Genomic DNA, 11,025 nt, shown 5'->3' on the forward strand with positions numbered 1-11,025 from the left:
AAAGTCTACATCTTGATCAGTGTTCACTCTTAACGGAGGAGCAGCAGTGTGGAGAAGTGTGAAGCAAAATTGTATTGCGAACTCCACAATGGAAGCTGAATACATAGCTGCTTGTGAAGAAGCAAAGGAAGCAGTATGGTTGAGGAAATTCTTGACAGATTTGGAAGTCGTTCCAAATATGCATCTGCCTATCACTCTATATTGTGATAATAGTGGTGCAGTTGCAAATTCAAGAGAACCAAGAAGCCACAAGTGCAGCAAGCATATTGAGCGCAAATACCATATGATCCAAGAGATTGTACATCGTGGAAATGTTGTAGTAACCCAAATATCTTCTGAGCAAAACATTGCTGATCCTTTTACAAAGGCCTTCACGGCTAAAGTGTTTGAAGGTCACCTACAGAGTCTAGGTCTACGAAGTTTGTAAACTAGGATAAGTGGGAGAACTTGTGGGTATATGCCCTAGTTTATTGTATTCATATGTTTATTGTACTCATATGTTTCTCATTTAAATTCAACAATGTGATACTCCACTAGAAGTTTTAGTCCAAGTGGGAGTTTGTTGGTTTTTATGTCCTAAAACTCGTAGTTTGTAAATTAATAAACATATTTTATTTTGTTTTTCGATAAAGTTATTATTGAAATTGTAATCTTGAATCCAATAAACTAAGGTCCTAGGGCTATTTAATGTATTTTGAACTTTATGTAGTGACATAAATGTGGATCAAGTTTAAATACATAGCCAAAATGGTCTATAGTATATGAATAAGGTTGGGCGCCTTATTCTGGGGACACTATGGATGCGGCCCACTTTATAGTTAGTACAAACGATGTGATCCTAAATCGTTCATATAGAGATATGTGAGTGGGGGCATCCTATACAATGAGTTTGCATAAGACTGAACCATGAAATAGTCACTTTTTATGTTCTAAATGCCGTTTTATGTATAAAACTGACTATTTCGTTAATTGATGACCTAGGTAACTTAATCTTAATCCTGAGCTAACTATGAACTCCTGTTCACTCAAAATTATCCTTAAATTTGCATAGGTGAGGGCAGCTCATCATCGCTGGCCCAATAAGCCTCCCATTTCAGGGGTAAGATTGGGTGGATAGCTGGGAACATAGGGTGCAAAACGGAATTCACTCCTACCCGTTATAGGGATAGTAGATAGGTTGTTCCCTTTAGTACTGAATCCAGGTCTTGAACAAGGGGCCCCACCCTCTCCTTGGCCCGAGAGGGATTCGGTTTATAGGTTGGACCTTAAACCAATTGTTCATTAGAGGATCAGTGGAACTTAAGGAACAAGATGTAGTCTTGGGGGTAAAACGGTTTTTATGACCCAACCGAGATTACGAACAACCTGTGAAGGATTAGCTTACTAATCATGGTTATATCAAATGGACACAAATATATCTATAGTGAGGGGAGTGCAACTACGGGACTATAGTGGAATGACCCGTTAGTTAACGAATGTTGATTAGCTCCGTCTAAAGAGTTTAGCTAGCTAATCTCGGATCGTTGGAGCCCATGATCTATAGGTCCATTAGGTTCCCCTACTAGCTCATATGGAATAAACTTAGAACAATATGATAGAATAATTCGAATTGTTCGAATTAGGTGAAGAGAGAGAAACCGACAAGTATATGTGATATAGTGATCGGGTTATTTAGTTTAGAGATATAGCTTTAATATTTAAATGTGATTTAAATATCAAGAATATGAATACGTTCGTATTCGGAAGCTCGGAAATAATGGAAATGGTCAAAGATGTAAAAAGTCAAAGAGTTGACTTTTGACTTTGAAAAGTCAAACCTTGACTGATCTTATATTCAAATTTGATTTGAATTTTGAGAAAATGAATGCGGATTCATGCTCAGGAGGTTAAAATTAGTCAACACGAAAAAAGTCATAAAAATTCAAAATGTTGACTTTTTGGTCAAAGTTTGACTTTGACCAAATGACTATTTTGCCCTTTGACTAAAGTTAGTGAGAAAATCATAACTTTTGTTGGATAATTCCACTAACAAAATAGTGGGCTAGTTGTTGGCTTATAGTGGAGACATTAAGCCCACTAAGATAGTGGATTATAGGTGTTGGGTTTTTATAGATTTGGTTCATGCAATTGTTGCATGGTTTTTTTCTATAAATTGGGCTTTCATTTTGGATGAAAAAACTTTTTCCATTTTTCCAAAAGAGTTTTCTAAATTTGGGCTAGAAAATTCTCTTTTCTTTGAGTGAAATAAAAACCCAAACCCAAATTCATTCTTATTTTCCATCTCTTTTCTCTCTCTCGGTTTCCTTCATCCACTGGGTCCCATAACCCGATTCTGAGTCCAGACGATAGTAGGTCAACTCTAGTGGTGGTCCGGAAGAGTTCGGGTCGAGATTCAGCGAGGAAAAGTGGTATTCGGAAGCTACAAAGGTTGTTTGCTATCCACTTTTATTTACTGTTTTTCCATTGATTTGCATGCTTATTTCCTTTTGTTAAAAGCAATTAGAGTGTAATTAGAACTTAATTCTGCTGCGTATCTCTTGTGTTCCATCAAAACCCAAGTATAAATCTTACTAGGTTTCTTGGTAAGTCTAGGGTCGAACACAGGGACTACTGAGATATTATGCATTGGTAAATTTTGATTCTTTTACGATGACAAATACAAATAAATGGTTGATGTGTTGTTTTAAGTATTGATCCTATGCGGTGGAATTCAGTAAAGAGTTGATGACAGTGAAAGTTACAATGAGTATGCGGGGAATGGGTTGAGAAGGGATTTTAGCTAACACTTTCTAAGATTGCGTTCAAGTTATGCAATCATGCTACACACACACAACAACATGTCATCTCTCAATGCAAATGCCATAGTTGCTAATTCTAGAACGCATGCGATGTAAACGATAATATCGATAGGGCTTATGTCTAAGCCTCTATTCTTGTCTATGAAATGATGAATGATACACACATACACATGGTGATGCATACTATCATATCCTATTTCTAGGGTACATGCGATGCATAATAGCAAACAAAACTTATCTCTAAGTCTCTATCTCTTGCTTATGCGGTACTAATCTGACTCTCTCAAGCCTAGATTCTATCCTAACTCTCTCAAATCTATGTTCTTTCTTTAGACTACTCTCTCAAGTATCTCTAAAGGGTGAAGGACGCATACATAAGACAAGATGATCACATAAAGTGAAGATCTTAGGACATGCTAGCTAAGTGCTTCTCAACCTATTCAGAAATTTAGCTACTCATGCGAAATGTGAAGAGATTGAACAGATGTTGAGATACAAATTCCATTTTATAAATAAATTTAGAATACAAAACAACAATGGAAAGTAGGGATAAGAAGCCCAGTAGCAATGTCTTGCTTCCCAAGCTTTTACATAGTCTTTTTACTCTACTCTATCCAGAAGAATATCCTTGCTCTCGCAAGTGTCGGCCCTCTCTCCGTTTGCAGCGCCTCCCAGCAGTCTTTCGAGCTATCCAGGAGTGATCTCTCGACGTCTTCTTCTCTTCGCTCGCCTCCACCTCTAAGTATATGAACAACTACAGACTATCGGATAACTACTTGTATATTCTATTTTCTATGTATATGACGAACTGTGTAGAAGTCGAACTCGTTTAACGGTGGTGGCCTTCGGTATTTATAGAGCTTCAGGGTGAAGAGCTTTTCTCTCTAATGATTGCAATTATGGGAGGTCATTAAATCTTCTATATGATGCGTTGATTAATGGACACTGAAAAGTTGAATGGACTTGCCCAGTGTGTCGTTAACAGCTTGTCAACTAAATTCGGATTCGACCGTTTTTTGTCCCGTCATGATTTATTATGTAACACCCCGTACATTTTTTTAGTAATAATGTAATTTCAGTAACTTTATTATTTGGATGACATTTTTGGAATTTTGGACTTCAAGTGTAAGTGCAGGAATTTAAGTGTTGGCGTGGAAATTATTCAAATTCTTTTCAATTGTCAAACTCAATTTGGAAATTTATGGCAAGAATTTATTTTCTTGGAAAAGGAAAGAAATTTAAATGGTATAAGGTGGAATAAGGAAAGGATTTAATTATAATTGTACTATTTTCCTTTTATTATTATTATTATTATTTTTTAAAAAAAAATAAAAAGAAGAACCCTCTCCCTCACACCTCACTCTCACACGAACCCCCCCTCGTTTTTCTTCTCCTTCACCGCAAGCGCCGGTCAAATGCCCCGTTAGTCGCTCCACTCCAGCCGCCGGTCAGACACGCCGCTAGTCACCCAAATCCTGCCAGTCAGACATGTCGACAGTCGCCCAGTTCCAGCCGAGCCTCCCTACCGTTTTTACGTCGACTGTCGCCCCCTGTTCGCCGTTCGCCACTGCCGTGGTCTTTCTCTTGCCAGATTCTCAAGATTTGTGTAAGATTGGGTCCCTTTAGGTAACTTTCCATGGTTTTTCTTGAAGATATTTGTTACCCATTAAGTTTTGGCTTCAAGTTGTTAATATTCATCACACGTCGGTGTCATTCGTCATTTGTCCAATAGATTCGAGTTCAGTATTAGGTGGCTTTGCATTGTGTTGATTTGGATGGTTTCAAGTGATTTGGATTTCAAACAATATCTTAGGTAACAATATTTTGGTTTAACTTTGGTAAGTTTGGAGGTTTCAAAACCATTTTGTTTTGGTTGCTGTTGCTGTAAAATTTGGACTTAGAACCTTAATAATGGTTTATGTTTAGGCTGGCTTTGTTTGCAAAGTTTGGGAGCGAGTTCGGCTTAAACTCCAGCTTTGGGACTTTGATCCAAGATTATTCCATTCTAAGGAGAAGATAATCTTGTTGGTTATTTTGGGCTTAAGTCTGAGGTAAGTAATCTTACTACTGGAACCACCTTTGTGTCGGACGGTAAATTTATGATTTATTTTGAGGATTTTAAGACTAGTTACAAGGATAATTCTAACTGTTCTGAGATTTAATGGACTGTTTAGAAAATACATATGAGCATGTGATAATATGTCTGAAGCATGTTAGTGTATGAGCATGATTTACGATTTTATGAAATATATTAAAAGGATGATTGGGCATGCCTTAAATATGAGTTAAGTGACACTACTACGGAAATGTCTTAAAGTTAGGTGAAAGTTGGAGTATTTTGTTAATGTGCTTATTGATGTGATTTATTATGAAAGTGTGTAAGTTATATGATGTATTATGAAATTTCAAATGTTTGATTGTTACTGAGTTAGTGCATGAAAGTGATGTACTAAAGTGGATCCATTAATACTAGATTAATTACGTATGTTGAGGTTAACTAACCTGACCTTGATCAGGAGATTTTAGAGGATTCATGATTAGATGAATGTTATATGTAATATGAAGTTAGATGCAATCTCTTTTCCTTTCTAGACTGTGACTGCATGAAAGTGATGCATGTCCAAGGGCGCTAGTACATGAAAGAGATGTACTAGGACTGGTGTGTATGCAAGTGATACATACCTAGAGGATACTGGGGTGTATGAAAGAGGTACATACTCAGTGGGTTATGTGTATACAAAAGAGGCGTATGCCTAACCATGTGTACGAAAGAGGAATGCATCCCTACATTTATAGAGAGGATCTGAGATGTACGAAAGAGGTACATACTCAATGGATTATGTGTATACGAAAGAGATGTATACATAACTAGATGTACGAAAGAGGTACATACTCAGTAGGTTAGGTGTATACGAAAGAGGTGTATGCTTAACTAAGTGTACGAAAGAGGTACACATTCAGTGGGTTATGTGTATACGAAAGAGGTTATACATAATTAGATGTACGAAAGAGGTACATACTCAGTAGGTTAGATGTATACGAAAGAAGTGTATACTTAACTAGGTATAAGAAAGAGGTACACATTAAGTGGGTTATGTGTATACGAAAGAGGTGTATGCATAACCATGCGTATGTAAGAGATTGTGTTTCCTTCAGGATTCACAAGAAGTAGTGGGCATACTCAACTACAGTAGGATAGAAATAAGTTTTTCATGCATGTGTGAGTCCCATGAGGACTAGAGCACTTTATATGTTCCACTAGAGGTAGGCATCTAGAGGACATAGATGTCTAGCCTGACCCCAGTAGTGGGGTTATTTACTGAGTATTTTATACTTACCCTTTCTCATGTTTTTGTTTCAGGTAAGAGTAGGGACGCACTGGCAAGTGACAAACGGAATACGTGATCGAACCACTGGGACCAGTTTTATGCTTCCTCTCAAGATGTTTAGATTTCTTTAATGTCTTTTCCACTTCCAGTCTTCATGTTTGAAACTTACTGATTAGTATCCATTTCCAAACTTTTACAATTTTCTAGACTCATTAAATTTCTAATTATGATTTATGGGTACCCTGTTGTTTGACTTTTATTTAGTTTTAATGAAAATATATTATTTGACTTTATATTTAGCATTTATTTCACCATAAAAAAGTGTCGTGTTAAGTTCCATGCATGCATGTATTTCAGTAACGGCCTAACTTAAGTCCTAGGGAGTCGAGTCATTACATATTATGCTTTCACCTTGATGCGCCGTCTTTATGCGGCCACCTTCTTGAGCAAATTTTCACGAGCGCATACGATCGCATGACTTTACGGTCACAATCTTTCAATGCACTCAGTCGCCGAATTCCTTGGATCGCAATTTGCTTTGCTCCAACGCATTTTTCCTACATAAAACAAGTAAATGAGCTACTTTATTGCGATGGGCGCATGCGATCGCAATATTCTCAACTTAATGCTTTTGGACACGATTTTGCATATTTTTACCGTCGCATTCTCACATTATTTTATATCTTTGCGTTGTAATAACGTGCATTTCTGCCCGTTATCAAAAGGTAACATATCTCTTTTGGAATTTTGCATATTATATTTTGACAACATCTTGTCAATATAAGATGCCTGAGATAGTGCTAGAGTTCTATTCTTTCGATTTCAAAAGATCTGTATTCCTAGAATGTATTAAGCATCACCCAAATCTTTCATTTGGATTTGTTTTGCTAACCATCTCTTCACATCAGCAAGGAAACTTGTCTCATTCCCAATGAGCAGGATATCATCAACATAAAGAACTAAGAATGCTATAGTCTTGTTGACTATCTTCTTGTATACACAAGGTTCGTTAACATTCTATTCAAAGCCATAAGATTTGATCGCAGTGTCAAACCTTATATTCCAGGATCTTGATGCTTGTTTCAATCCATAAATGGATCGTTTAAGCTTACAGACTTTTTGTTCCTGTCCTTTTTCGATGAACCCTTCTAGTTGAGACATAAAAATACTTTCATCAAGATAGCCGTTTAGAAAAGCTGTCTTGACATCCATTTCCCATATTTCATAGTCATAATATGTGGCAACGGAAAGAAGTATTCTTATTGACTTTATCATGGCAACAGGAGAAAAAGTTTCTTCATAATCAACCCTCTCTCTTTGGGTAAAACCTTTTGCCACGAGTCTGGCTTTATAGGTTTGCACCTTGCCAGTTTGGTCTCGTTTTCTCTTGTAGATCCATTTGCAACCTATAGGTGTAACCCCATGTGGTTATTCTACAAGTTCCCAAACAAAGTTGAAGTACATAGACTACATTTCAACATCCATGGCTTTTATCCATTGTTCCCTGTCAACATCTTCCATGGCCTTTTTAAAGGTTAATGGATCCTCTAAATCATCATCCTGTATGATGTTTTGAGTTTCTATTAAACCCATATAGCATTTAGGTTATTGAATAACCCTCCGACTACATCGAGACATACTCAACTCTTTGGATGGACGTGACGGGACAGCAATAGTTGTTGATGGACCAACTCAATCAACACCTCTTGTTGATATTTTTGTAGTATCTTCAGTCATTTCTTGCAATATAAGTTTACTGCAAGGTACATGATTTTTTATATGATTTTCTTCAAAGAATGTAGCATTTGTCGATACAAATACTTTGTCTTCTTGAGGATCATAAAACTATCCTCATTTTGTTTCTTTGGGGTATCCTACAAAAAGGCATAATTTCGAACGTGTTTCCAATTTCTTAGGATTTTGTTCCAACACATGTGCTGGACAATCCCAAATACATAAATGACGTAAACTAGTTTTGCGTCCTTTCCATAATTCATACAATGTTTCTGAAACACTTTTTGAAGGAACAACGTTTAGAATAAATACTGCAGTCTGTACTGCATACCCCCAAAAGAATTGAGGTAACTGAGCATAACTCATCATTGACCAGACCATGTCTAACAAGGTTCGATTTCTCCTTTCTGCAATACCGTTTTGTTGTGGTGTTCCAAGTGCTATGAGTTGGGATTGAATTCCATGATAAATCCATATACTCACCACCTCGATCAGATTGAAGTGTTTTGATTCTTTTACTTAACAAATTTTCTGTCTCGACCTTAAATTCTTGAACTTTTCAAGAGTTTCAGACTGATGACTGATTAAGTACATGTAGCCATATCTAGAGTAATCATCAATAAAACTAACGAAATATTGATAGCCTCCTCGAGCTTTTATATTCATCGGACCACATAGGTCTGAATGTATAAGTTCAAGAGGCTCTTTGGCACGAAGACCTATGTTAGAAAAAGATCTTTTTTTCATTTTTCCCATGATTCACATGGAGGTACAGAACTATCTTCTAAATGATTTAGATGACCGCTTTTTACCAATCTCTCAATCTTGTTGAGATTAATGTGACCAAGTCTGAGGTGTTGAAGTTAGGCGTTAGGAGAAATTTTCTGTTTTTTATTTTGAATCTCAGCCATTTTAAACATCTCTATATTTAGAATGGTTTTTGCTTCAGTTGGTTTTAATATGTACAAGTTATTTTCGAGTCTTACAGAACAAATATGAACACCTCTTGAATAAAGAAACACTTTATTAGATTCAAAAGATATTCTATACATATATTCTAGCAGACAGAAAATGGAGATTTTCTTTTAATCTTAGGTACATAATATACATTCCTAAGTAAGATAAAAAAAACTCTCCAAAAAATAGCTCGACATCTCCCACTGCATGAGCTGAAATGACTTCACTCGTTCCCACTTTGAGAGTCATTTCTTGTTTAGAAAGTTCTCTCCAAGAACTAGTTTCATGTAGAAAAGTGCAAACATGATTACCGGCGCCTGAATCCAATATCCAGGTAAGGTGAGTATTCTCCACTAGACATGTTTCAACTACTCGTAAATCAAATTTACCTTGTTTCACCTTTTCCGCTTTCTTTTCAGCCAAATACTTTGGGCAATTATGCTTCTAGTGCCCACCTTCTCCGCAATGGAAACATTTTCCTTTGGGTGTTTTATTTTTGTTTTTGTTTTTCTTAGCAGTGGTTTTCATTTTCCTTTTTCCTTTCTTCTTTATTTGTACGGATTTGTCTTTTGAAGAAGAAGTAACAGACTTCTTGTTATCGGTGGGTCTCGTTCCAGACGTTGATCCCTTAAAAAACTTCTTAGGTTTAGAAATAACATTTATTTCTTTCTATTTTAGTTTCATCATAGACTGATATGTCTGTAACTCGTTCAACAACGTGGTCAGATTATAAGTAATTTTGTTCATAAAAATATTGGTTTTGAATGGCAGATAATTCTCTAGGAGAGATTCCAATATCATACTTACTTGGCTTGTTTCATCTATCATTGCCCCATGAGCCTCAGCAACATTAAAATGGACTATCATATCGAGAACATGTTCTCTAACATCGGTTCCATCTTTCATGCGAGTAATGTAGACATACTTAATGGCTTCATGTCGAATAGAGGACGACAGTTCCCGGACATCTCTTGAAGCGACCCCATTATCTCACGGGCAGTGGGCATATCCTCATGTTTCTTATTAAGTACATCAGATATTCTTGCTAAGATGTAGGCCTGAGCTTTCTCATTAGCCCTTACCCACCTATCATAGATGTCCCGAACATTTTGGTTCGCTGTTGTACTGGGAACCGGAGGACATTCCTCTGTCAACACAAACCTTAAATCATCCACAACTAACATTGTATTGATGTTGGATTTCCAGTTGGAATATCCTTCACCGTTAAATTTATCGAAAGTTGGCAATTGTATGATTGAATTTGACATTGCTGAAACAATTTAAAAAAATTCTATTAAATACTTATGCATCTAAATCCAATTTTAGCAAAATAATAAAGTATCCAATAAATCTTTATCTATTTGCAATGATACTTTAGTGATTTAGAATAATTGCTACCGATGGGCAGTCAAGAATTCCTTCACTGAAGCAAGACAATTCTTGACCAAATACTATATTAGAATAACTATTTACTCCTATAGTTCTTTTGGTTATCATTTTCGATCAAGATCTTTACTAACAATTACTTGTAAGTGTGACCCACCATTTTCAGGTCTTACAGAATGGTATGAATATGCCCCTGAAATAGAAGACAATACACAAGACTGAACTATAAGACCCTATTCATTTTACTGAAGCCTGGGTTGTTCTGAATCCTATGTTAGAACCCTTCGAGGGGAACGCCATGGTTAACAACTAGCTAGTGCCTCCTAAAAACGACAGCAGACGCAACATAGGAATCTCACGATTCAAACTAATGGAGGAGACTGTAGGACAATGTTGACACATTCCTTTCACTCACTTACTATGAACTACTTCCCTCATTCACCTTGTTATTGACCCATGCAAACACTTTTCGAATGGAGTAGTCGAGGTAAAAGCGACACGAAGCTGAGCATGGATCTCACGGTGTGAACTCTTGAGGATGTGAGAGCTAATAACTATATATCGAATATATTGTTAATCTCTCACTGAAGTGTTCTATATGTTTGGGTATGTATTTACTTAGGCACAAAATGGCTTAATTTAAATAACCTAAGTCTATATCATTTTATCCAAGTATAATGATTATATTTGGATATATCCCTACGATGTCTAAGTGTTTAAACCAATGTTAAATCTTACATCGCTCATGTATGCTCATAAAATCGATTAACAACACTCAATAATTCAGGTATATCCCCAGGTAGGAGGTGTTCCGTAGACCG

The 11,025-nt window shown here is 36.5% G+C and overlaps 1 protein-coding gene across 1 annotated transcript; it reads right to left on the reverse strand.

Moving 5' to 3' along the window:
- Positions 1–9,720: 9,720 nt before the first annotated feature.
- Positions 9,721–10,086, reverse strand: LOC120084779 (uncharacterized). The gene has a single exon (XM_039040600.2). The coding sequence runs from the start codon at positions 10,084–10,086 to the stop codon at positions 9,721–9,723; it is 366 nt and encodes a 121-aa protein (XP_038896528.2).
- Between the last annotated feature and the right edge of the window lie 939 nt (positions 10,087–11,025).

The sequence above is a fragment of the Benincasa hispida genome, chromosome 9 (genome assembly GCF_027475165.1).
Source record: "Benincasa hispida cultivar pf3 chromosome 9, pf3_genome.v1.1, whole genome shotgun sequence".
NCBI classification, from domain to species: domain Eukaryota; kingdom Viridiplantae; phylum Streptophyta; class Magnoliopsida; order Cucurbitales; family Cucurbitaceae; genus Benincasa; species Benincasa hispida.

Excerpts from the sequence above, each read along its gene's own strand:
- LOC120084779 (XM_039040600.2), bottom strand. The coding sequence starts at position 10,086 with ATGTCAAATTCAATCATACAATTGCCAACTTTCGATAAATTTAACGGT.